At 38.8% G+C, this 27,549-nt stretch overlaps 3 protein-coding genes across 13 annotated transcripts in view; 1 reads left to right on the forward strand and 2 right to left on the reverse strand.

The window, feature by feature from the left end:
• The window catches only part of LOC142158224 (protein nucleotidyltransferase YdiU-like), a 39,126-nt gene extending 38,605 nt beyond the window's left edge, over nt 1-521 (reverse strand). The window contains exon 1 of the mRNA XM_075211981.1: nt 399-521. The gene's annotated coding sequence lies outside the window, so the exon portion shown is untranslated. The remainder of the gene's footprint in view (nt 1-398) is intronic.
• PDSS1 (decaprenyl diphosphate synthase subunit 1) lies at nt 478-17,764 on the forward strand. 2 transcript variants are annotated; one of them, XM_075211992.1, is made up of 11 exons: nt 478-673; nt 3,053-3,111; nt 3,325-3,457; nt 3,790-3,920; nt 7,012-7,153; nt 9,784-9,895; nt 11,221-11,330; nt 12,513-12,593; nt 13,206-13,319; nt 14,530-14,610; nt 15,423-17,764. In XM_075211992.1, exons 1-11 carry the CDS (start codon nt 536-538, stop codon nt 15,561-15,563), a joined length of 1,242 nt encoding a protein of 413 aa, XP_075068093.1. In that variant the 5' UTR covers nt 478-535; the 3' UTR covers nt 15,564-17,764. The 2 variants fall into 2 exon arrangements, with proteins under 2 accessions (XP_075068093.1, XP_075068094.1); XM_075211993.1 differs by lacking the exons at nt 478-673; nt 3,053-3,111 and having other exon boundaries at nt 3,379-3,457; nt 3,785-3,920.
• Nucleotides 17,765-20,880: 3,116 nt separating this feature from the next.
• ABI1 (abl interactor 1) overlaps nt 20,881-27,549 on the reverse strand; it is a 58,560-nt gene continuing 51,891 nt past the window's right edge. For all 10 annotated transcript variants that reach the window (XM_075211986.1, XM_075211987.1, XM_075211982.1 and 7 more), the window contains 2 exons: nt 26,215-26,400; nt 20,881-22,083 (listed from right to left, as the gene is read on the reverse strand). In XM_075211986.1, the coding sequence (XP_075068087.1) occupies nt 21,908-22,083; nt 26,215-26,400 (362 nt within the window). In that variant the 3' untranslated portion in view covers nt 20,881-21,907. The remainder of the gene's footprint in view (nt 22,084-26,214; nt 26,401-27,549) is intronic.

The following is a 27,549-nucleotide window of genomic DNA, read 5'->3' on the forward strand; positions in this document are numbered from 1 at the left end:
TATATCCCCCATTATGCTACGTTTAATTTGATTCTGATATGGTTATTTCCATGGTTTAATACTTCTCAGTAATAAGCATTAACTTATAAAGCATAGAGAATAATGATGGAAAAGAGAAATGTTATTGTGCATTTGGTCACTATTAAAAAATAGGTAAATTTCCAGGGACAAATCTTTAAAACCTATCCACTATATATTACACTAATTACTGTAGAATTTGGATGAGGATTAGGGTACAGACATGACAGTGGGAGATCTGCGTCACATTCTGATGATGTGTTACTTTGCTGGGCCTTGGAGACATAATACATAATGACATAATATAATCTAACAGCTCATATGTAGAATCATTAACACAGAAACATTTTCAGCACTATATTACTTCCTAGTATTCTTACCCTTATCAAAGATGGCCGCCTGACCTTCCTCCGTTACCTTTTCTGCTTCATTCTAACAACTTCCGGTTCCGAGGTTAAGTGTCAGGGGGTGCGGCTTGGCCGGTCTCGGCGGCTGTTGGTAGTGAAGAGTGGGGGTGATGATGGTCTGGGGCACAGGGTGGAGGTTACGATGCTGCGGACATCATGCCGCCTGCTTGGCCGGGACACGGAGTCTGCACACCGGGCTGGGAGTCTGGGCCACAGCGCTCGGAGGAGGGAGAGCAGCTGCAGGGAAGGTGAGGACAGGGAGGGAAGGTCACAGTGTCACTGACAGATGCCATGCTGCAGTGTGCTCTGTGCTGTGCACTGGTTATATCTGTGTTACTGCTACAGAGTGCTCTGCACTGGTTATATCGGTGTAATCGCTGCTGTGTGCTCTGCACTGGTTATATCTGTGTTACTGCTGCTGTGTGCTCTGCACTGGTTATATCTGTGTTACTGCTGCTGTGTGCTCTGCACTGGTTATATCTGTGTTACTGCTGCTGTGTGCTCTGCACTGGTTATAATGGTGTAATCGCTGCTGTGTGCTCTGCACTGGTTATATCGGTGTAATCGCTGCTGTGTGCTCTGCACTGATTGCCGGTCTCTGTGCTGTGTGTTACTGTGTGCAGACACTGTCATTCTTCAATGAATGAATAAGGACACGTCTGATATTCGGGTTAGTCATTTGCACAACTCTGATATCCAACATCACCTATACATTGTCTTAGTATCTCTACCTGGGTATGACTGACAAACTGAGCAACCCCCAGTTACACATTTATAGTCATTACTTGGATACCCCACCTATGGCTGCATATTTGTTTATTACTTATATACCTTCTATTAATTCATAGCCTGTATACATCTCACTGAGTAAAGCTGACAGCCTAAGATACTCCTAATGCTTATTACCTGGATGCCTGATGTTATTAACAAGTTTGGGATCAGTGAACTGTATTTATCTGTGACCTATCATTGTTTGTAGGTGCAGTTATTTTGCATTATTGTTTATAGTTTTTAACTGTTAATAACGTTGCTTCAAATATTAGTACCTTGGATAGTCTCTTTGGAGAAAAAAATTGAATTTGTTATATGAAAACTGTCCTATTGGACAGACGTGTATTGTATTGTACTACCTGTCCTTATATGACAGATTGTGAATCTCCTAACCGAATTTGCACAAGATTTTTAATAGCTTCTTTTATTTTATTTACTTAGGAGGTGAGGTTGGATATAGAGCTAGGCATGTCGTGACAAGTAGGACAAAGGGATAAAGGAAGTTTTAGCTATGGCAAGCTAATCACATTCCATCATATACATACATAGAATTTTGAATGTTTTTTTTGTTTATAAAGGTTTGTGATCATCTGCTCACTATAGCCGTAATATATTTTATAGGGATCCAAGTGTACATGGCCTGTAGTGTGTGCTGTCCTTGACTAAGGGCATATTCTAAACTCCGTTTACATGATGACCTAAATGATCTAAAGTGGTATGAGGGAGTGTTGTAAAGATTATCAGGAATACTGTTACAAAGTACAACACACTATTGACTAGTATTTGCTTCTATCCATAGGCTGCCATGTTTTGGTTCTAGTTGAATACCCACTTTATAGTGTTCTTTATACATAACTGAAGTTAAGGCCAGTGTCTAAATCTTCATTGTCCTTGTTTATTTTTGCTTAGTGACTAAACAGTCCTAAATTCAAAGATGTGTTTTATTTCAGGCATTTGTACCATTATAGTGCATTTCCCTGGTCTTTAAACCACCTATGATCACTTCACTACGTATTCTTCTTTAGTAATATATGTACAATGAGGCAAGATTTGCTTCATTGCGTTCAGGAAGCTAGCTGTGGTTAAATTGTTCTGCAATATACAGTGTTGATGCATATGGAGCATTGTCTCTGCCTAACGCCACTAGATAGTTGCGCAGAAGTCATGATATTGGTCAACCTCTGCTAATTTTATTTTTTGTGTTTCAATAAATTGAACCTTTGTCCCACTATGTGAAACAGCTGTTTCAAATGCAACTCCTCTCCAGTGACCATTTCTTTGTACCCACAAGTGACGTGAAATTTGGGTTAAAAAATACTGTACTATTTTATAAGCGCTTTACCCATGACTGATTAGGGAATACTGTAATGGGTTAAGAATACAGCATGAGTTTGATCTGTTATTGTTTTCTTAAATTTTTTAATACATTTGAAATCTGTTTTCCGTAAGGCCTATAAAAATGGAAAGCTCTGTCTCATTAGCGTTATGTTCACAGTAAAGTGAATACAGCGTATAAAAGATGTTGGTTAACCTTGCGCTCATTGCAGAGAGAATCATGTAGACTTAGGGGTATATTTACTAAACTGCGGGTTTGAAAAAGTGGAGATGTTGGCTATAGCAACCAATCAGATTCTAGCTATCATTTATTTAGTACATTCTACAAAATGACAGCTAAAATCAGATTGGTTGCTATAGGCAACATCTCCACTGTTTCAAACCCTCAGTTTAGTAAATCTAGCCCTTAATGCTGTAGCAGTGGAGCTGCATGAATTCATTTGACCACATGCCAACCATAAAGTAGTAGTGGTATATTTAAGTCTTCAATTGCTCATGATGTCTTGGTTATTGTTTTGCAGGTATTTTGCTCTCCTATACAGTCTGCGCTGTTCACCAAACCAGTGAGGACTCTTTGGTGGTGAGTGTTTGAACTGTTTAATTCAATATGTCCACCATGTTTTTTACATACTGCTGAGTGTGTGTGTATATATATATATATATATATATATATATATATATATATATATATATATATATAATAAATATTTGTGTATCATTATGCTATGCACCAGTCTATAACGAGACTACGCAGCCTTGCATCCGTTGTATAATTTCCGCTGTGTATATTTAGGCCGCAAACCAGACTCCTCCACTCGTCGCACGTGGCATGCTGCTGCAGTAAGGCCAATACCGAAGCCAAATACAAAGATCCATTTAAACTTGGGAGCCGTGACCTGAAGAATCTCTATGATGATATCAAGAAGGTGATTGCTTGTTATGTTTTGTTGGAGGAGCTGTGGGTCTTGGGTTCTTGGTTGTTTTCCCTACATGAGACTATGGAAAAATGCAGGTAGTATATCCTGAGTGCTGTAGCAATTTTAGGCTAAAGAAAACATAGGTGTACCTTCTTTATTTATTTGTTCCCCTTTGTAAAATTTAAATCATATGGTCACAGTCCACCTGTGGAACTGACCTGTTTTAGAGAACGAAATAGCCTTTTAATGTCCACTAATATTGCTTTGGTCTAACTGAATGCTTTTCATTTTCACAGTCTATCCCAATCATAGTGTTTTTTCTTTTCTTGTGCCAAGTGTAGGAGCTGTTCATAACCACGCAGGAGCTGAAGGAGATGTGCGATTATTATTTTGATGGGAGAGGGAAAGCATTTAGACCAATGCTGGTTGTCTTAATGGCACGAGCATGCAACACCCATTATAATAATTTTCGGTAAGTGCTGTGCCAGTCTTTATAATATAGTGTTGTTTTTCCTAATTCTTCATCATTTATTTATATAGCGCAAGCAAATTCTGTAGCGCCTTACAATTGGGAATAAACACAGTACTAAAACAATGGTGGATAATACAGACAGAGAGGTAATAAGGCTCTGCCTGCAAGCTTACAATCTATGGGACAATGGGAGCTTGGTACATGAAGCTAAGTGCTACATATTGCATATTGGTCCAGCCAGATTGCAAAGGAAAAAAGTGCTTAGTGGGCTATGTGATCCAGTCACACAACATTGTTGGTCAACGGGTTGTTGTCTTGTGTGAACTGTATAGAGGGACGTAATAAGGTAACTTATACAGGTTAAGAGGGTGGTTGAGGAATATTATAAGCATGCCTGAAGAGGTGGGTTTTCAGAGAACACTTGACAGTTTGAAAACTAAAGGAAAGTCGTATTACGAGAGGGAGGGAATTCCACAAAATGGGTGCTGCCCGAAACAAAAAACGTTCTGTAACTGGGAATGGGAGCTTGTAGTGAGTGCAGATGAGAGACGCAGATCGGAGGTGTCGAGTTGAGAGATTTTGAAACAAGGTTATGTATGTTGGTGATGTCCTTGTATGTTAGTAGAAGTATTTTATATTGGATTCACTAATAAACAGGCAACCAATGTAGAGACTGACAGAGCGGATCAGCGGAGGAAGAATGGTTTGCAAGGAAAATCAATCTAGCTGCCGCGTGCAAAGTAGATTGTAGGGTTGAGAGTCTGATTCAGGGAAGACCAGTAAGGAGGGAATTGCAATAGTCAATGTGGGAGATGAGTGCATGAATTAATGTTTTTGCAGTGTCTTGTGCGAGATATGTGCGTATTCTAGAAATGTGTTTTAGATGTATGTAACATGATTTAGATATAGTCGATGCGGGGAACAAATTATAGCTCTGACTCAAGGATTACACCTAGGAAACGACCTTTCAGGGTGGGATTTATTGTCATGTCAACAGTAATAGATGGTAATGTCAGGTAGATAAACTTCTGTTGGCGCGTGGAATTATTATTAACTCTGTTTTTGAAAGATTGAGTTTTTGAGTAGGCGAGAGGACATCCAAGATGAAATGGCAGAAGGACAGTCAGTAACACGGGCCAACCGAGATGGTGAGAGATCAGGAGAGGATAGATACATTTGTGTATCATCTGCATAGAGAAAATACTAAATTCCAAACAAGATTATTATTTTTCCAAGAGAAGTGGTATAGATAGAGAAGAGTAGAAGACCAAGCACGGTGGCTAAGTGGTTAGCACTTCTGCCTTACATCACTGGGGTCATGAGTTCAATTCCCGACCATGGCCTTATCTGTGAGGAGTTTGTATGTTCTCCCCGTGTTTGCGTGGGTTTCCTCCGGGTGTTCCAGTTTCCTCCCACACTCCAAAAACATACTAGTAGGTTAATTGACTGCTATCAAAATTAACTCTAAATTCCCTAACGCACACACAGACAGAGAGAGACTAGACTGTAAGCTCCAATGGGGCAGGGACTGTTGTGAGTGAGTTCTCTGTACAGCGCTGCGGAATCAGTGGCGCTATATATATAAATGATGATGACCTAGGACTGAGCCTTGTGGTACTCCAACTGATAAAGGAAGCAGAGCAGAGGTGGATCCAGAGAAACAAACACCGAAAGACCGATTAGATGGGTAGGATGAGAACCAGGATAGGACAGTGTCTTGGATACCTAAGGATTGTAGCATTTGTATGAGAAGAATAGTCAGCAGTGTCAATTACAGCAGATCCAGGAGAATTCAAAGTGAGTAATGGGCTTTAGATTTAGCAGTGATCTAATTGTTGACAACCTTAGAACCTTAGTCAATGCAGTCTCTGTGGAGTGTTGAGAGGGAAATCCTGACTGAAGAGAATCCAATAGATTGTGTGAGAAAAGAAAGTGTGTGAGGTGAGTGCAGGCAATTCTCTCCAGAAGCTTGGAGGCACATGGGAGCTGAGAGATGGGACCGTAATTTGAGGGGGTTTTCTGGTCATAATTTAGTTTTTTTCAGAATGAGAAATCGCTGCGTGCTTGAATAATGATGAAAAGATATCAGTAGAGAGAGATTACAGATTTTAGTTGGGGGTGAGAACAGGAGACAGGGATTCGCTGACTTGTGTGGGTATGGGATCAAGAGGACAGGTGGTAGAATAGGAAGATAAGAAAAAGAGTAGATACTTCACCTTTATTTGTGGGATCAAATGAAGAGAGGATATAAGATGGTGCGGGGGGAAGGAATTGAGCTGGTTGTTTGTCGAGGAAGGTGATTCCATTTCAAGTCTGATATCCTCAATCTTGTCTTTGAAGTATTAAGCGAGATCTCAGGCGTTGGTAGTATTCGGTGGTTAGGAGTGGAAGGATCGAAAAGAGATTTAAATGTGTTTAAAAAGGTGTTTGGGGTTAGAATCTTGAGTAAAGGTGAGAGATTGGAGGTATGCTTGATTTGCAGTGACCAGAGCATTTTGGTAAGAGTGGTAGATAGCAATGCATAACATTTTAACTCTTATCAGTTTTATGTTTATTGCCCTTGTATCTGAGTTATGTGAATTGATACCTTGTCTTGGATGCCTGTGATCAGCTACAAATCCTATTTAGAGGTCATCATAGGAGCACAGAACCTGCCTTGATGTGACTAAGTAGAATGGTGTAGGATAAACGTGCATTTCTTGCATCAGACCTGTCTGAAAGCTCCAATACACACACTTCCGTTCCTCCAATCACAGTGTTTCTCAGCTCCAGTCCTCAGGACCCCCTAGCAGTACATGTTTCCATCTCCTTGCTGGAGCACAGGTGTATTCATTACGGACTGACACAGTGCAGCAGGTGGTATAATTATTTCACTGCCAATTCTGCACTGTTAGTGGGTCCTGAGGACTGGAGTTGAGAAACACTGTAAATCACCACCTGCAAAGCATTGCATATTACTCCATGTATACAAATTATTTTCAGCTTTGGCACTACTGGCCCCTTACATTATATTAGAAGAATTTAGTAAATGAGATACGATTTTCACATAACACAGCTGTTGTAAGACGTAATCCTTTCCATGTCCCTACAGGGAGGTGCACCCCGCCCAGCGCTCAATTGCAGCTATTGCCGAAATGATCCACACTGCTAGTCTAGTCCATGATGATGTCATCGATGGATCCAGTTCTCGGAGGGGAAAGAAGACTGTCAATCAGATATGGGGTGAACGAAAGGTAAAAATTATCTAATCTAATTTTTATCTGTTCTTAAGATATTTATCTATTATAAAATATTTTACTTATGTTTAAGAATGTTCGCTCCTTTTGAAATCTGTTTTTGCATATATTTTACGTTCACACACCTAAGGGAAAATTGTATAAATCTAATCTCTTGTGACAAATAACCCAGGATACCATTTTGCTTTGTCTTGGCTTATTTTATGTGGAATAAATAAACATGAAGGGGCCAATGTAGAGAGTAAAGACACCTTTACTACTTTATAGAGCAGGTATTATGAGCCAGGTGCTGACACTTATTTGTGGCATCACCTGTATAAAGACTGAACCTTTGGTAGTTCTTTCTGGAGCATTGAGTTTTATATGGAGATAAAGCCATTGCTGCTGCTTATCCACCTGGGAAGAGTTAAGGCTGTTTCCAAACAATTTTAAGTCTACGATTCAGCAGTGAGAGATTATATACAAATGGAGAACATTGCAGACAGTCGTAAATCTTATCAGAGGTGGGCATCCCAGAAAATGTTTCCAAAGAAAATACCTTATGATCCTTTGAGATATCGCAAAAGAACTTAAAAGATAAATACAGGGATCTACAGGCTTCTGTCAACGCAGTAAATGTTTATGACCTCCCATCAGAAAAAGACTGAACATGTATAGCTTTCATGGGAGGGTAACCAGAATAAATCCCCTTCTCTTCAAAGTAAAGAGCATCTCGGTGTGGCTTAGGTTTGTAAATCTGCACCTGAGCCAAATACAAGACTTCCGGATCTATGTTTGCTGGATAGGTGAGACCACAGTGACGTTTAGTCCTAATGAGCAATGCCATGTTTGGCTAAAACAATAAACAGCGCATCACCACAAGAACCTTATACCCACCATCAAACACGGTGGAGGAATGAGAAATCCATATAATTAAGTCTTGCATTAATGCCTCTTTATACCAGAATATTAGAGGAAATTCGGAGGCTATCTGTCTGACAAGTACATCTTGTCTGATATGGGATCATGCAACAGAACATTGACCGTACGCACTCCAGCAGATCTACAAAGGATTTGACTGAACAAGGAAAGAATTGATTTACTGCAGCAAAAGGTTGTTCTACAAACTACTGGGTCATGTGCTGGACTTACTTTTTCTCTAATGGCTCCTTCATGTTTTTGTTGTCTGATGATAAAGTAAAATTTGTTATGGACTATCTGTTACATCAGGTTAGGTTTATTAAAATGTAGGACTTGGTAAATACTAAATAATAATTATGTCCGGATATGTAGAGCACAGATTTTAATGAGGGCGTACTTTCTTTTTCATGATTGTTTTGAATAGCTCTTGAGTATTCAAGTAACTTGTATTTTAGTTTTTATGTTGCTTAAAAAACCAAAAAACTAAAAACAAAGTATCTAGTAGTAAACAATTGTGGTGCTTTTGTATATACATTTATGATATACACCATCTTTTGAATGCTGGATACACATCTATGCAATTTCTGTAACTGACTATTTCACTAATGACTGAAAGTCCTGATGAGCAGATTCATGCTGCACCCCTACACGATTTACCTTCAGATATCTGCTCTTTATTGCTCATAGCAGTCTGCTGAAAAGATTGTGACTCCACAGATATCTGCCTACACTGATGGACGTGAGTGCGTACACACTGTCACATTTCCACATCATTCCATCATTGATTGTGATATTTAGGAAGTTTAGAACACCAAATCAACAGATGCGATGTGCTTTGGTACGATAACATGATCGTGGGAGCGTACACACTCTAACAATGTCTGACCTAACGATCGTGAATCGTGGGAGCTTTAGAATAGCTGTCAGTGTAACATGCATAGACATAGGCTGTATTTTGTTCAGACTATATTGTACATAGAGCAATGTGAAAATGATCTGAGTAAATGAAAGAACAGAAATTGTAGGTAATGTATGTCTTGAAAATGTTAATTGACCTTTTAGGGTGTATGTCTAAAATCGCCAATCTGAGTGAGTGTTTTAATACTGACAAAAGTGTCACAGGGATTCAACTTTCTTACTGAGCTGGGCAACAATCTGAGTTGTTTAAAGTACACCCGAATGTAGGGAAGACACAGTACATTAAAGAAGAACTCTACTTAAAATTTGTGGAATTCACTGTGCTAAATTAAATACATATAACAACAACTTTGTGCACTGATCTCCCAATTTGCTTGGGCGCTGGACTGCTGCGTGTTTGACCAGTGTAGAGAGTATGCAGAAGATCAGTGCAGGAATATTGATTACTTGGGCCCTAGTGGTTTGGGGGAGCTGCACCACGATACAGTTATATTTTATGTTAATTTAGTTGATACTATTCATCCAATAAGTTTACGGTAGTTACTTTTTAAAATGAAGTGCAGCGTTTATTTAGCATGTTTCCCGGTGTAGGATACACTTTGTACTCTCTTGATATTTTGTAGCTTTTTATTGTGTCTTAGGACTAGTGTAATTCGCTTGGTCGGCAAGAGAACTCCATCCTGCAATACTGTTTGTCCTGTTTACCAGCATTGTCTGCATTGATTTTTATAGGCTGAATATTTTTATATTTAATGCCTTCCAATTCATTCATTGATGCCACGTTTAATGTATATTTGTTTTTTGTTAAGGCTGTCCTTGCTGGTGATTTTATACTGTCTGCAGCCTCTGTAGCCTTGGCGAAAATAGGAAATGCCACAGTGATCTCTGTGTTATCTCAGGTTATTGAAGATTTAGTACGTGGTAAGTAAATATATTGCTCCTTTTTTTTATAGTTACGTTTGTTCTGTTTTTGGTTAATATTTCAATCCTAACACTCATGAGAAAAATTAATGTTTTCTTTAGTGCTCCACAAAATCTCAGGTTTGTTGCCTATCAACACTCTAGAGTGTTGCCCATGTAATAGGGGCTACTTCAGGAATCTGTCACAGACAACCACATTTGTAAAGTCCTAAATAAAAAACCTAAAATTGATTTAAAGATAAATATGGAGCAAGTACTACAATGAATGAGGGCAAGGTGAGAAGATCAATGGAGAACATAGAAAAAACACTAGATATGCTCTGCTCCCCCCTCATGTCATTGCACTCTAGTAAATTGGAAGAATATGGCCTAGTAATCAATCTCCTTTTATACTAATCTCCAGTGCTGATCTATGAAGTTTCCTTCATGTAATGTTCTGAAGGACTTCACAGTTTCTCTGTTGGTTCCTCCTAGTGTCTTCCATTAAACCGATCCTCAAACAAGAAAAAAACAGAGACTCAGGACAAAGCTCCTTGTGCCTTGCTTGTTTATTAATCTGTGCAACGTAGAGTTAATACACTTTACACGTTAATATAAAAAACATTTGTTAAAAGCCCCAACAAATGCCCATACCTGATGAAGACCGGTGACGTGAATTCAGTCCCCTGATTGGTGCATAACTTCACCCACATTGACTATATCCTGATCCTACACTAGTTTGCTCCCTGCTGCCTTACCACTGATGTATTTCAGCCAGGTGGCCTATTTCAGAGTGGGGTGATTACTACATTTCAGCATATTTATCTTTCTATTTATAACAATCTAACATGACATAAAAATAAATAAGGAAAACTAACTACATGTGTTTGGACTAAACAAGCTCTTTATCTTGCAAAGTTTTTGGCTGGTGCCAATAACACAATATGTGATTTGGGTTAAAATGTCTAGTCTGGATATACACGAGTAGTATTTCAGCTATTAGTCTTGCGTGCTGGTATCGGTGATACTAAGCAAGTAATGATAAAACTTTTCACTGAGTTCTATGCAATATTTTCAGTGCTGAATGAGCTCAGAGATCTCTTGGAAAGTAGCAATTTGTGTCTTCAGATAATTACAGCTGGTTTCCTCTGCACCCTTTACATGCGTGGTATGGTACCACAAATATAATACGTCTGGTGATAAAATCAGTGGTTTGTTTATGGGTTGTGTTGGTGATTTTTCATGTGACACTTCCGCTAGTGACTGAGCATCAGCAGTGTATACGTTGTGCCGATGTCTGACCGCAAGATAAACCAGCTGATTCTATTCATTTTACCACTATCCAGGTGAATTTCTCCAGCTGGGTTCCAAAGAGAATGAAAATGAAAGATTTGCTCACTACCTGGAGAAGACGTTTAAGAAGACGGCCAGTCTCATAGCCAACAGCTGTAAAGCAGTATGTACGTTCCGCTTTTTCTATAGTTAAATTGAACATATGAAATTGTATTGAGCCTTCCAGAAGCAAAGCCATCAAAACTCTTCTCTGTTTATTCAGTCTCTTCATTTCCAGTGTTATATGCAATAAACAGACTGCCTTCATTGAGGTCTGCCCAAACTTAGTATTTTCAGAACCTAATTAAACCGTGCTGGGTGCAGCCGCCATTGAAAGCGTACCTGCCACTGTTGTGGTAGAACTAATAGGCTGCATTCTCATGAATAACATTTTACATATAAACTAGTGGCACCTCTGCGGTATGAGGTCAACTATTTTGTGGACTCAACAACATTGATGCATAGTCGCATGCCACGGAGATGTCACTAGTTTCTTTGAAATAGGTTGTAGTCTTTGTTCAGCCCACTGATTGGCTGCTGACATCATTATTGTCGTTCACTTGTAAAGCAGCACAATACTCGACGGCAGCGTCCAGTGGGAAAAACATCATGTATAAAACAAGGGGTGTACAATATAGACAAGATAAATGTAGATGTAAAAGCAAAGGTTAGGGAAGACCTTGATCAAGGCACCTTTAAAATTGAGTTGGAAAGTGTCAGCTGAGAGAGAGTGTGCCTCAGAGAGGAGTTTGGAACAGCAACAAGGGTGTACCAGTGGGAGTAGGGTAGGCTGTCATGAAGAAATGGGTTTTCATGGAGCGTTTACATTTTTGAAGGCTGAGGGGAGAGTCTGATAGGTGTGGTTGTAATATTCCATAGGTGTGTAGAGCAAACGGGAAGGTGAGGCTGGAGGAAAGGAGGATGTGGTCTGAGAGCAGGAAGGCAGAGTTGGAGCAGAATGGGAGGAAGACTAGGTCCATCACAGTAAGTGGGAGAGAGCAAAGGAGGAAGTAAGAGAAAGTTCTGCGTAGTCTGTACCAGCAGTGCTGTCAATGGGAATGTTGGAATCAGCTAATGTAAGAGTAGGTAGGTCAAAGGAGAGGAATTATGTGAGCCAGGCAGTGAAGTGGTCCAGTATTTGGGAGAGTGGACCTGAGTGGGCAATAAATGACCCATTTTATCACTGCCTTATATATCTAGATAATTGCCTTTCATCATTAAAGTATTTAATTGTAAGAACTTTATGCTGTGCTTAGTTTAGTGCATTGTACTAAAGACACTGTGTGGTGTTCTGTGTATTTTTCAGGTGTCAATCTTAGGCTGTCCTGATCCCAAGGTCCATGAGATTGCATACCAGTATGGCAAGAATGTGGGCATAGCCTTCCAGGTAGGCATTAACTTGTTTCTTACCGAATTGTTGCAAGGTCCTCGTTCCTTCTTCAAAGGAATAAGATGATATGTGCAGTATAACCTGCACGTCATTGTTAAACTAAACATCTATTGAAGAAATAGAGATCAATATTCCCTATTTTACTAATAAAAATGAAATGTCAGAGGAAACCTAACTATCGTAGAGGGTTTACCCTTTATTGTTCCTTCTTCCCTTTGAAAAACAGTAATTCAATTAAATAATATTTCACTTGGCTGGCAATGACTAAGCAACACACTGCACCTAATTGGCTTCCTGCAGAATATAATTTGTGATAAGTGCTACTAATGGATCGCACTATAATGTGCTTTTATAGCCTATTACAGTGTAGCAGGGCATGTAAATGCAAGTTTCAACCCATCAGATGTTTTCTAGGGTGCATAGTGTCTGTCAGTTGCTCAGTCTTTGCTGAAATTACTGCTGGAAAGTAGCAATTAACAGAGAAGAGAGAGGCTTCATACATGTGACGAGGGAGTGATCCTTTTTACGTGGAGAACCCCTTTAAATCCTTACAGTAAATGCTTACATCAGTTATGTTGTTTCTTACATCGATTATGTTTATTCTTCTAGCTCATAGACGACGTGTTAGATTTTACATCTTGTGCTGATCAATTGGGGAAACCGACAGCCGCAGATCTGAAATTAGGATTGGCGACCGGTCCAGTTTTATTTGCTTGTCAACAGGTAAAGCACGAGATCGGGTACTGCTGCAAGCTCCTGTGCGTCCGTAATTGTTAGTAGCCTCTCTGGTGTTATTTTTATAATTGTTTACTAATGGAATGTTTTTAAGTAATGGGATAAAGCAATTTGTTTTATACCAGAGCAAATGTGGAACTACTTCTCCCAGCATTCCTTTACTGCTTTTAGCATGAAAATGGAAGTATGAAATAAGTTACTGCAATACCTTTCTCTGTCCTCCTATGTCTATCAGAAATCCTCCATTATTTAATAAGTTTTTAGTGTTTTAAGATTTACCACACAGTGAAATTTCATTTGTAGATCAGAGAAATCTTGGAAATAGAAACTATATCTAGTACAATGTCCCGCCTCGTGCAAACAGCTCACAAAAAATTACTACAAATAAGAGATTCCCGCTTGATATTTCACAACATAAGGGGGCATATTCAATTAGCTTTCGGATTTGCGGTAACGCGCCGGAACAGCCGCGAAATGTAATACACTTTACCGCAATAACGCGGATTTTCGTTCGCAGCCCATAGGGTTGCGAACGAAAATCCGCGTTAATGCGGTACCGTAATACCCTCAAGAACACGCACTTTTCGCGGTAACGCGCGTTACCGTGAATCCGAAAGCTAATTGAATATGCCCCAAATAGTCTATTTTACTTCTGTTAACATTTTGGCCAGCTTGGTGGTAGCAATTTGTTACACCTATACTTTTACCTCAGTTGATTTGATAGTTCCCTATGAGCAATATACTTTTGGTCAGCATGGTGGCTCTGTGGTTAGCATTTCTACTTCACTGCACGGGGGTCATAAGTTAGATTTGCTCCCCGTGTTTGCGTGGGTTTCCTCCCACAATCCAAAAAATATACTGGTAGGTTAATTGGCTGCTATCAAATTGACCCTAGTCTGACTGTCTCAGTGTGTGTGTTAGGGAATTTAGACTGTAAGCTCTAAGGGGGCAGGGACTGATGTGAGCGAGTTCTGCGCTGCAGAATTAGTGGTGCTATATAAACATACCAATAGATTGGATTTCATCATCATTTATATCAGCCCGCTGTCATCTGCTCTTCCTGTGCAATGACATGTTAGTTAATGATGCTGTAGCAATAAAACAGGATGTAGTGACTCCACATATTATATTGTACTAGTTCCTGTTCTTTCCCTGGAATCTTGGGCTTATTTGTTTCCAATGTTTCCTGTGACTGTAGTTTCCTGAATTGAATGCTATGATAATGAGAAGATTCAGTTTACCAGGAGATGTTGAACAAGCATGGCACTATGTTAGTAAGGTAAGTGATTCTGGGTGCACACATTATACCAGTACCACATAAGCACTGGGTATTCTTCCTTTGAAAGTCCCACTTCCCCCTTAAAATCAGCGAGAGTAGTTGGCTCTATTACTGCCTATCAGTCTCCCTGGAGGTCCAGACATAGAGGGTTATTTAGCAACATTGCTACATATTGATAGCTGATTGGTAAATATCAGTGTAATTAGGCCACTCCTAGTGACTGTGAATAACAACTGCCTGTGAGCTTTGTGTTGTCTTTTGGAGTTAAGCATTGTGCTCAGTGACTGGGTATTCCAAATGGAGCTCAGAGAAATTACACAGCAGCCTTGGAAATAGAAACTATATCTAGTACAATGTCCCACCTCGTGCAAACAAAGGAGAAGACTCATCCAGCCGTTCTCTCTGACCATAGAGGGCACCAGTACTTTAGTAAAGGGAGAATTTTGATATCCTTGTATATGGCATGGTAAATCTCTGATACTTGCTGGCGCTATATAAATAAATAACATCCCTACTTGCCAAGTTCACCAATACTTACAGCATCTTACGTGTTGCATGATTTATTTTTTTAATGTAGTATAATATGAAATACTGGCCATCTTTGCTTAATTTGTTTCAAACATATTGTTCCATAAAAAATGGATATTTTTAATTCTATATTTTGTGCAAAAAAAATAAGTTGTCCATGTGCTGACAATGGAAACTTATATTAATTGCCACTACTTTATATGTCTGGCATAAAGAAAGTGTTAATGCTGTAAGTAGGTAATATTCTGTATTGTGGAGTTAATTTTACTTGTTTTGCCAACCAGAGTGACGGTGTCCACGAAACCACCTACCTCGCCCAGCGCTACTGTAGTGCGGCAATACAAGAGATCAGCAAGCTCCAGCCGTCCCCGGAGAGAGATGCTCTCATCCAGCTGACAGAAACTGTGCTTACCAGGGACAAATGAGTGAGGACTGGGACATTTCCAGGCAGCTAACACCAAACAGTGCCTAATGCAACACTTGTAGAAACACAGCCGGTTTTACTTCCTGTGCGGGCCACCAAAAATGACTTTTAGGAGAGATTCTCATTATGTTTAATATGCCTTTCACCGGTACAGTACTGTATTTTATTTTTATTGTCAGATTTTATCAGAGGAAGCCATATCATGTTCATATCAGTGCTAGTGTGGGATTGAAATCAAGCGGTATACTATGCAGTGGGATAAATCAGTTCAGTCTGAAGGTAGAATGGAAGTATTATTTTTATATTTTGTTATTGCTGGTGATTAAAATATGTATACCACTTTACATATGCACATTATTCCAGGAGTGTATTACACCCATATTTGTAAATCATAGAATCAGTGCTGTCTTGTTATTGGCACTGCAGCTACGCATGGATAATACACCATGTCTGAGCATATATTCTCCATGTGTGTGACCTTAGCAGAAGCCAAGGCTTGGTCCCAACATTTGCTCCTAATTTAGTTCTCAATAGTCAAATAAATAAAAATATAATTAGGACAGTTAGTTTAAATTTTTTAATTCTAATACCGCAAAATAAAGTTATGGTGCTGTCAGAGGATTATCACACTAGAAATAAATCTTGACAGGAGTGTTATAGGAAGAGCAATGACAGAGACAAAAAATAGCAGGCTAGGGAATGGAGAGCTGTGCTAGAAGCAACAACTTCACCCAATTAACAGGTAAAGGCAAATGATAAGCATACTACAACACTATCCCTATACACACCCCCAAATCTAAAAATACTGCTATCGGATAAAGGGAAGATAAAACTGTTAGAGGATAGAACTGTGGAGCCCAGTTGCAAAATTTGTTGGGTTTCTGGGTCTATGCCAGAAGAGCGTCCCAGGATTGGTTGTAAGAAGCACCTGATTAGTTCAAATACAAACCTGGGACACCCTATTCAGTGGGGTTAACCTCACCATGCCTGAGCCTACCAGCCAATCGTGATAAATATTTTGATTGGATGTGGATGGTTTCAATCCACCTTAATGTTCTGACAGGGGCTTCCCTGGCTAAGGAGTTAACAATTTTAGATGTGATAATAAACAACATACTTATTGCCTGGATGCTGTTGAAAATATATTGAACAATACAGACCATAGAGTTCTTCATATGGGGGCAGGGGAGATGGATAACACCACCATATGCTGGATAAGAGAAAATCCTACACATCATCATTATAAGGTGTGCCCTTTTAAATAGAAAACAAATGCTGATATCCAGGTTGGGTTTTGAGCAAGATAGCAGTCCCTCATGGCTTCAGAAAGGGTTAATTCTGCTGGAAATTTTTCAGCATATCCAGCACAAGATGACCAGATTGATGCCTTAGTGGGGGGTGGGGGTTCACTTTTGGACACACACCCCCTCCCCTTTGTGCCTGAAGCTAGACTGCCAGATCACACAGCCCTGGAGGATTGAATCATCCAGACCTCATTAATAGCATTCCATTGGACTATATGGTACAGCGACCCGGAGCTGACAATGAGGTGATGTGTCCCATTCCATTTCCTAAACCTGGAGCATTAAATGTAGGAGGTTTCCACTGGTGGACAACCACTTTAGCTTCTTAGAACTCTAACCACTGCATCAGGAGCAGCTACTGTTAATGTGAAATAATCATGTAATGCTGTTTAGACATTTTAATTTAAATTCACAACCGTCCATGTCACCCAAGATTTGTCTGGATCATTTTTATCCCCCCGATGAGGGATCTCGTAACAATGTGTTGTAACCCACTTCCATATTGAGCGCTTGAGAATGAGAAAAAGTGTGCACTGAGTCAGGGGCCACAACCCAGTGTTGGATAAAGAGAGGTGGCACAGTGGTTTCCAACTTCAATCCCATCAGTTTATGGATGCCAGAAATGGTAGTCACCATCCAAATACTTAAGGCAGGACTTCGGTTGCAGCTCGCTGACGTTCCTAAAACTACCATGGTCCAGTTCTGTTGTGCTAGAGCGGTTATGGTGCATTTCACTGGCCTACAAAGTCTTGTTTACAGTGGTGAAACTATTTGTGTGCAAAAGGCACTTGGAAAAAAAAAAAATACAATTAATGTATTTGGTGTGTACTAAGCTACATGTATAAACTTTTGTGTTGCCAAAACCCATACAAATAAAGACAATTACACATTTTTATTACGTTTTCTTCCCCATGATTGATAAGTGTCATTCTGAAACAAAAGCTGCATTTGATTACATAGGAGAATGGTTTATTATAAAAGACTGTACATAAAATTTTAACAGGTTATATACAAATGAAAAAGGATCTCCAATTTGAAAATAAAAAAAAAATATTTTATAGATTTCATTTTGTATAACAAGAGAGCATTGGAATTAGAGATGTTTTCAATTTTTTTAGGATACAAACAATATTTCACAGCAAAGCTCTGCATTAAATATAAAATACCTCAAAGCATCACTAAAACTAGAAGTTGGCTTATACAAAAGTATAAATATAAAATTTATACATATGTGGTTTCAAGGGCTTATCATAAGGAAGACAGACTTCCTGTAATCCCACATTCATCCTCTTTTAACAGAAAATAGCTAACATTATAGCTTACACTCCCCTACATAGCAAGTGTAAATCACATGCCAAAAATGAAGTTCTTTCAATGTATGGTAATGTTCACATACAGATATAAACTTGACTATTTATAGCAATTTTATATAAGACAACATTTTAGCTTTAGTAGACCTTTCCTAGTTTAAATATAACCTCTCTCCAAAACCACACCCAATCTTATTTTTACAGTCTGCTCCTCTATGAAGGCCAAACTGGACAGTCTATTTACTATACACCCGTTTTTGTGCTGTGATGATTTATAGGAAGTGGAGTAAACTGAATCACATTTCTGGACCATTGTGCTAAAGAAGTCCTGTACAATGATCCCGCTATTCCATCGTTAGAAGCAAATTTGCTTCTTTAAAAGAACATTAGGAGTCGTCTTGACTGTTACAAATGAATCATAGACCTGCCATCTTTCTTCTTAAACTACTGGGAGGCTTACTGAATGTTCTATCACTGTCCCTATTGCGGTGGGAGAAACAATGTAACAAATATGCACCTCTTACCCAACACATCATATATACTGTAGTTATGTTGTGATGACATTACACAAAATGGTCATTTAATGACATTTTTTTTTTATTTATTTTTTTAAACTCAATGTATGGCAAAATAATTAGATTATTTCAGAATATTGGTACACAGTAAAAGTGATTTAACCCCATAGCAGCCAGCCACTTCCTGTCATTTTCTAAACCGTATTATAAGCAATGGACAATCTAGTTGGTTATGGGCTACAAGAAACATTTTGCTTGTAAGCAGTTTATTTGCAATGTCTGGTAATGTTATAGCTGAAAATTGAAATCAGCGCTACTTACTGCTATGTATACTGTATTATTTTACAGTGGCTCCTTTGATATTGGTATTTGAAATCAGTACAGTAGTAGAGCAGCCCTCATTCTGTGTTCCCCGTGATTCCAGATAGCTTAGGGTAATACCACTGGCATACATATAACTACCTACATATAACTACCTGCAAGTATGCACCTTGACAAAAAGGTTATGAATGGCAGGAACAGCATTACAGAAAGCCAGCCCCACTATACAGGGGCATCATAACAATCAATATATATTTACCTAGATCAAGGTCATCAGGTTCTCTTGTAAACTGTAATCATCCTCAGCAGTTATCTGTGTGATGTCATTCATTCCTATTCTACTGGTGAATATTGGTTCAGCCCATACAATGGCTGCCTTCACTGTGAGTATGTGACATAAATTCATCCACCCTGTGGAAGCAGACTGTATAAATAGTATTGGGGCAGGTTTGAGGATATTTTTTTAAATCTTGATATTCCATCACTTAAATATTCCCAACTTCTATCAAAAGCCCCCATGCTCAGTAATAATTCAGTGAAGAAACATTGGCAGTATCGTGACGTCTATAAATCACTCTAAACATGATTCTGCAGTTATATAAAAGCAGTTCCAAATGGCTTTATGCAGAGCAGCGTGTAATACTTTATGGGTACATTATCTGTCAATAAGAAGGGAGACAGATACTACACTTGCCGTGTAACACTTCATTGCCTCTCCGTTCACTGTGGTTATGCTACCGAGAGCTTGTAGAAAGGGTTAAGACCGCCTCCTGGTGACCTCATTGAGCTTGTTGGTCCTTTTTAGCCTCTTGATGTAAGCAACAGTCAAATCAGGTCCTCCTTCCAAAACAGCATTATGTCAGTATACAAATTGGGCCATTGAAATCTTGGCACAGTACCGGTCCCATCCACAGAGATCATACACTGGTTTGTTGCTTGGTCAGAACGATATATAGGAATGTTTCAGCAAGTATAAACTAGACTGTGAAAGTTCACTCTGTGCATCAAAAAACTAATATAAAACCAATATCCTAATCTACTCAAAGACTCAACTTGTATAAATCTGTTGTGTACATTTCATGTTACACTGTATTAAATATTCAACCCTAGCTATGGATCATCCCAGTAAGTGTATCAGTTCATACAATTTCCCTTTGGTTTTTTCTGCACCCAATTTGCTTCGGACACAATTATAAAATTCGCAAAATTGTAAGCCCTGCAGGCTACAATGGATGGGCTGGAGAAATACCTAGCTCACCTAATCAGATTTCCGGCTAGGCTCGCTAAACCAAATAGGGCACGATAACCCAGCCAATAGCATTTGGACCATTTCCAAACAAATTTGAGGCAATTTTAAGTAGAAACAAAAATGTGTTTTAAAAGTGGACATATATACATTTTAGAACATTACCTGTGAAATCACATAAATCTCATACATGCCACACATTTACAATCCACCACCATGAAAACTTGAGAAAAGAAACTTCTTACCATAAAGAAACCATAGTATTTGCCATACCAAGAAAAAGTGTTGTAAGGCAGGCATTGCCCATAAGGATTCAATCATTAAAATATTAAATGACCTAATGGCATGGCTGACCCAGTTAAAAGTAGGAGGTTAAAAGTAATTATACTTTCATAGGTCTTGTCTTGAATCTACTGCATTAGGCCATATGTCACATTCAGTTAGATTTGTGCCATGCCACTTACATCAGAGTGGTATTATCCATTAGTATTGACCATGCCACTGTAAGCCAATATTACTTCCGCCAACTAATAAGTACAAAGTGAACTCATTTTAAGGTTGTAGAGGTGACATTGCTTATACATTTATCAAAGTAACATCCAATCAATTTTAAGCCATGCAGTGAATTCAGCTAGACCGCTGTATGGATACAGTTTATTAGAGACAGAATATAATCAGATCATTTCAAAAAGGAAATAAAAAGTTATCCAGAAGTGTCTACAGAACTTCCTCTTCCTGTGCTACATTCCAGAGAGATTGTGCCTTTAAATAACACTTTTTTTTGTCCATGTTTTGGCTCCGTACCATGGAAAACCATCAGAACCAAAAATCGGCCATTTGTAAACCAAGAAACACGCAAAAACTTTGGTGCGTTTCTGCATTGAGGAATGGGAAATTCGGAATGGCCACTGCAAAAATGTGAAGCGGTACACATTACAAAATACAGAATACAACCATATTCGTTTCACAAATGGACACTTTTAAAAGACTTGACAAATCCTTAAAACTGGTGAGTACTTATGGTAATTACAATAATTCGGAAGCATTGCAGATTTAAAAAAAAAAAAAAAAAAAAAAATATTTCAGTACATAAAAAGTTTTTTTTATGCATGCTTTAAAACAAAACTTTTAAATATTAAGAATGAGCAATTATCTAGAAGGAGGATACAACCAACAGTAGCATCAACTTTGAGTCCAAATGTTAATGGTAGCCTAACGTAGTGTTAGTTTTCATGCTGCACAGAAAACATATGTCAAGAGTGAAACATATGTCAGTGGCACAAGATGATTCATGAATTTATAATAATATTGTATACCCCACATCCCATTGGAGTATTCAGGCTGGTCCGGGAAAAAAAATAAAATAAAAAAAAACAACGCAGATGTGAATACAGAGGCGTTAACTGGTGCCAGGTTTTGTTAGGTCCGCAAACCAATTGATCTTGAGGCTTATGGGTAGATATTCCCCCAGTGCACAGATGTAATGGGTCTAAACCCCTTTTGGTGCAATAGCAGTCCTCTGGCACTAAATTGGTTAAAAAGAAAAATAACAAGCCACAGTTTTATATGTACGAAGACATTACTTCTTACAATTAACTTTAAAATCAGACTTGGTACTGAACTTAAAAATAAAAATAATATGTAAAACATTAATCCGCATAGTGCATGATTGATTCAACGTAGTTTCCTGGGAAGAGGCCAGTTACTCCGTTGGAGACCCCTTCATACCAGCCATCGTCGTTCTTCTTAATGACGTAAATTATCGATCCTTCCATAAAGGACAACTCGTCTTCTTTGTCCTTTGAGTAATCATAAATGGCAACAACTAGATTGGTAAAGAGAGAGAGTAGGAGATTATGGTGAGAAGGAGCAAGTAGGCAGTAAACTAGTAAATCACCGGAAAACGTAACACACAATATATAGTCCCAACCAGTCCAGATAATAAAATTAATAAAAATAAAATACAATGAATTGTATGTGTGAACACATTGTAATGCACAATTACTAATTGTTTGCTTATTTATTTTTTTTGCAGCTTAAAACAAAGAAGTGAATCTTGTATGTGCAAACATTCCCACTTGATTCATTAATACTTTTATGGCCTCAAAAATTAATTGAATCATTAGGCTTCAATTAAGCAAGTTGAAGACGGTTAAATAAATACTCCGATGCTTTTTATGGGGAACTGGTGAATTCAAAGCAAGAACTGCAAGACCAAGAAACATCCCACACCCTTTATAGAACTTCCCAGAAAGATGTCCAAAGCAGAACGATTTAATAGTTGTCTACAGCACAGCACTGATTACACAAGAAAAAGATCCGACTAAGCATGGTGGCTCAGTGGTTAGCACTTATGCTAACCTGTGGGGTAGGGAATTTAGACTGTAAGCTCCAATGGGGGCAGGGACTGAGGTGAATGACAAATATTCTCTGTACAGCGCTACGAAACTGGTGCCGGTATATTAATAAATGATGAAGCATTGAAGAAAACCTCTTGTAGAAACTCTTCACAAAAGTCTACATCATGCAAATAACTTTTATAAGCCAGAAATTTTTTGGAGCAAAACACTATGAACTAATGAAACAAACATTTATGGGAGTGGATCTATTAGGCTTTGTGATATTGTGGCACAGTTAATATTTTCAGAGTGGAAGTAAGAATGGATTTAACAAAATATGTTATTTCTGTCAAAGTACTGACAGAGAAGGTGCTAAACCAGGCCTGTCCAACCTGCGGCCCTCCAGGTGTTGTTAAACTACAAGCCCCAGCATGCTTTGCCAGTAGACAACCTGTTGATAGCTGAAAGGGCATGCTGGGACTTGTAGTTTCACAACATCTGGAGGGCCGCAGGTTGGACAGGCCTGTATGAAACCTTCTGCAGATGAGTCACGATTACGTGTGTAGCCTGCAGATGTTGTGGCAACCTCTTTTCTAGAAAATACTTAAAAAAAAAAAAAAAAAAAAAAGAAATTTGACGAGGGATGTTTTAAAACATATATGGCGGCTGCCATCTGAATGGTGAGAAACTGAGGTAGGTGTCACCAAATTAAAGTCTTCCTCTGACACTTTGTGAATCAAACACCAATCATGAGGATGTAGCCTATTAATTCACTAGGAACCAGTGCCTTGTGAATAATGGTCATGAAATACCTTAGTGCCCTCCCCTAGCGAATGGATAAGCTGCTTTAATATTGGATGAGCTATATTGGCTGCACGTCTAGGTGGCTTAAATACCACCATGCTCTTTAAGTAGGTGGAACTCGGGACAAAGTTCACACAGACAGAAAACACCACATTGCATTGGGAAGAAAGGCCAATACAACTCACTATTGTTCTAAAACCTATGCATGAGGCTAAGTAAATCAAATGTGGTCTATTCGCATGAAGACAGGTAAACCACTGAAACCCTGAGCAAGTGATTTACTTGTATTCTCCAAATTATCAAATGCCATGCACATAATGGGTATCGTGACATTGGTTTTGAATTCACCGTCACAAGTCCAAATATATGTAATTGACAAAGTAACCAATTTGCTCTTTTTTTTCCACAATTCAGTTTTTTGTCGCACTTAAGCAGCCGACTAGTCACTAACTGTAGGATATGGGATCGGCTTTGCTTTTGTAAAATAGGGAAACTATACTCCATCACTTTTGAAATAGATTTCCAGTGGTTTGGGTAAGGTAAACAAACACTGGGGCATATTCAATTAGCTTTTGGATTCGCGGTAACGTGCCGGAACAGCCGCGAAACGTAATACACGGTACCGCAATAACGTGGATTTTCATTCGCAGCCCATAGGGTTGCGAACGAAAATCCGCGTTAATACGGTACCGTAATACCCGCAAGAACGCGCACTTTTCGCGGCAACGCGCATTACCGCGAATCCAAAAGCTAATTGAATATGCCCCACTGTATTTTACCTTCATGCTCTATGTATGGGAATGTCACATTTTAGGTTTTTATTAACAAGAAAAAAACCAAAAAAAAACAAAATAAGAATAAACTGCTCTTGAAGCAAACATCAGATGTAGTATTTGTTTGTTATTTGGCTATAATAGTATTTCCGCCTCTATTTCCTTTGGTTAAATATTTGCTCCATGTTCATATAAATATTTAAGAGACTTCAAAAAACCATTCCAGAAGACTAGCCAGACTAATGCTCTAATAGGTCAGACTACTGTGTGACTGCACTACACACAAAGGGGCGTATTCAATTGTTCCTCCGGCCGCCGGAAAAACGAGCGCGTTAAAAACCGTTAATACGGTAGTTTACTCGCTGAATAGAGCGATCGTTTTTCCGGCGGCCGGAGGAACAATTGAATACGCCCCAAAGACTATTCTCTCTAACCTTTTAATAACTAGACATAAATGTTTCTATTTGAGTCCATTTGAATGGGAATAACTTGTTGGTCTTTTGGTAGCAAATTGGAACACAGGCATACTAGAAATGCAGACAAAAATAGGATTAAAAAATATAGTGCAATACTAAATGTGTACTTTATACAAGGTCCTACGTAGTTATAGGGCACAAGAAAACAGGTGCCCACTCTAGTTTTAAACGTTCTGGCACACAGGCACAAAAATCTGTGAAGCAGGGGTAAAAGTAGATGTACTATTAGACACACATTACTGCACAAGAACGCAATACCCATGCAAAATGCATGCTTGTCAAGCAGGATATGATGCAGCTTGATAGGCTGAGAAAGAACTTCAAAAGGTGACAGTGGCAATATTCTTAATCTTTATTTAAAAAAGAAAAAAGGGGGGGGGGAATACAATTGAAATTTTTTGTTGCACAGGGAAAAGGGGTAATAGGTTGAAGGAGCACGAAACAGACGGAGTCTCCAGCCCCAATACGACCTAGCCCCTAAAGGAGAAAGTCCCAGTGACATTAAAATTCCATGGTGACCTAATAACCCCTTTATCCTCTATAGAGTACAAATTAAATTAATTTCGTTATAAATAAAAAAAAAAAAACAATCCATTTTCTTTCACATTTGTTCTTTGCTTTGGTCTGAGGGGAGGCTTATCTTCCAATTGAATAAATACCCGATTTACCGGATATTCATTCTCCCCTTGAGATTTCCAGTGGAGGACCCGAAGAGTTTCTCATACTCCCCTCCCCCTCCTTTCCCACCCCCTTTTCTCGCCCTTTTTTCCTCTTCTCTTTCTCCCTCTTTGTCCTTGTTTGATACTTTTCTCTAAGTCTTAGCATATTATATTATATGTATGTGAGTTTATTGGTATCAAAAGAAGGGAAGGGGAAAAAAAAAAAAAAAAAAAAAGAGGATATATTAAGTATTTGTTTTTCATGTCGATACAGATGCCTATGATTAGACTTTTATTACATGGATCTGTCACGATTTTTGACTTATGTACTAGGTCTTTCAAAATGCATTGGAAATGTTTGTACAGTTCTGATCTGTCTTTTGTATCTTTCTAAATTCTCTTTGGAATAAAGAATTTATAAAAAATTCCATGGTGACCTGCGCACTGTCTTGTCAAACTAGCAGTCATTGGTTCCAGCGCTGTAACCAGGAACCATTAGCTCCACTTTTCCGGTCACAGTCTTGGAACCAGAGGCTCTCAGCGACAGACTGAATTTGTCACTTTTGAAGAAATTATTTTTGGTTTTACATAGTGTCTTGTGTATTATGCAAGTGTAAAAACAAAGTTTATAAATGCTCAGTTTGGGAGACAGCACTATCCTGCTCTAGCCTCACTTCCGGGTGGTTTATTTAATTAAATCCTTCTGCCCGTGAGAGCTCGTTAGAGCAGTGATGTCCATCAACTCGGGTGTGAGGACAGTAGTATCGTCAACAAAATCGGGCACTTCAGATGTGTAACAAATATACTGGATGTCAACGCGGTTGGTGGTTTCAGACTTCCAACTAAGCTGTCCGAGCAGTGCTCCACGGAGGAACCATAGAGCAGATAACCGTAGAACCACTCACCTTTCTCAATATAGGACTTGGGAGCCCATATAGGATCCCCGTCTGCATAAGGATCACTGTACTGGACCACAGCGGCTTCTTCCTCCTCATAGTCTACGGGGGGCGGTGGCGGGGGTGGAGGAGAATCGTCAAACATTGGGATCTCATCAGGTGGAGGCGGAGGTGGTGGTGTGGGACTATCAGCAACTTAAAAAAAACACGTATGAGAGTTGAATTAAAAAAAAAACAACAAAATACAGTAGTTCCGTATGCAAACTGCTGATTAAAACCGTTACTTAGAACTTTTTTCCCATTTATGTAATATATGATGTACATCTCTTTTGACAACAAAACATCACAAGTGAAAATGTTAAAATAATAATTCATCAACACAGTAATACACAAAAGTGCCCACATTAGAAAAAACATGCAACAGCCAATAGCAAACAAGCCTCTACCTGCGCCCACTGGCTTCTATTTGCGGGTTTTTTAAACCTGTGACTATACAAGAAAGACTCCAACATGAGCGACATTCGGAGGGTCACTCCATCTTTAAATTACTATTGGACCATCTGGTGGTTTCTGCCTATCATGGTGGTCAGAATTGGATTTAAAAGTGATATAATTTTGAAAAATAGGCAGCCCCTGTAAATTGCCTTGTTTTATAATATTGAGGACTCATTGAATTAATCACAAGATAATGACCTTATTAACGTAACATTTAAAAACACTGAATGCTTTGTTGACTGCTATTGTTGGATATAATGCACCCACATATCCAACAGATACTTTTGCACTGAAGCTTTTTGCTTGGTAAGGGAAAGAAATATTAGATCTTCCACCAGCAGAATAAATATTAAAAATTTATTTTTGCAGAATGAGAAATTATTTGAGGTTCTGTGTGTTTGATCAAGTTCTTATTATTGGCACAAGGGTAAGTTGAATAGAGGGTGCTGGAGAAAGATAAAAGCTCCCAATAGATAAAGTGATTCTCTAATGACAAAAAAAATAAATAAATCTGTATAAAATTACACTTACGATACAGTAAGACAGCAGTCGCAGTTTAGATAATTTTTAACCAGTTCACATGTAACCACAGAACCAGAACATTCTCTCTCTGTGATCAGGAGCAGCCTTAACAGAGGTGATCATTTCACTGTATTGTTAGTGGAATATTATAAAATTTAGTTACTAGGAATCCACTTGATCTACAGTGTTCTCTCTTCCCTGCTAGCAGCCTCCATTCTACTCCTGTTATTGATTCGCCATACCGGTTTCCCTCTTGATTCTGTAACGACTCAACTGATGCGGATGTAGACTTCTCATTTCTTACATATGGACTTTGTTCATTTAAGA

This window comes from Mixophyes fleayi, chromosome 5, assembly GCF_038048845.1.
Source record: "Mixophyes fleayi isolate aMixFle1 chromosome 5, aMixFle1.hap1, whole genome shotgun sequence".
Taxonomy (NCBI): Eukaryota; Metazoa; Chordata; class Amphibia; order Anura; family Limnodynastidae; genus Mixophyes; species Mixophyes fleayi.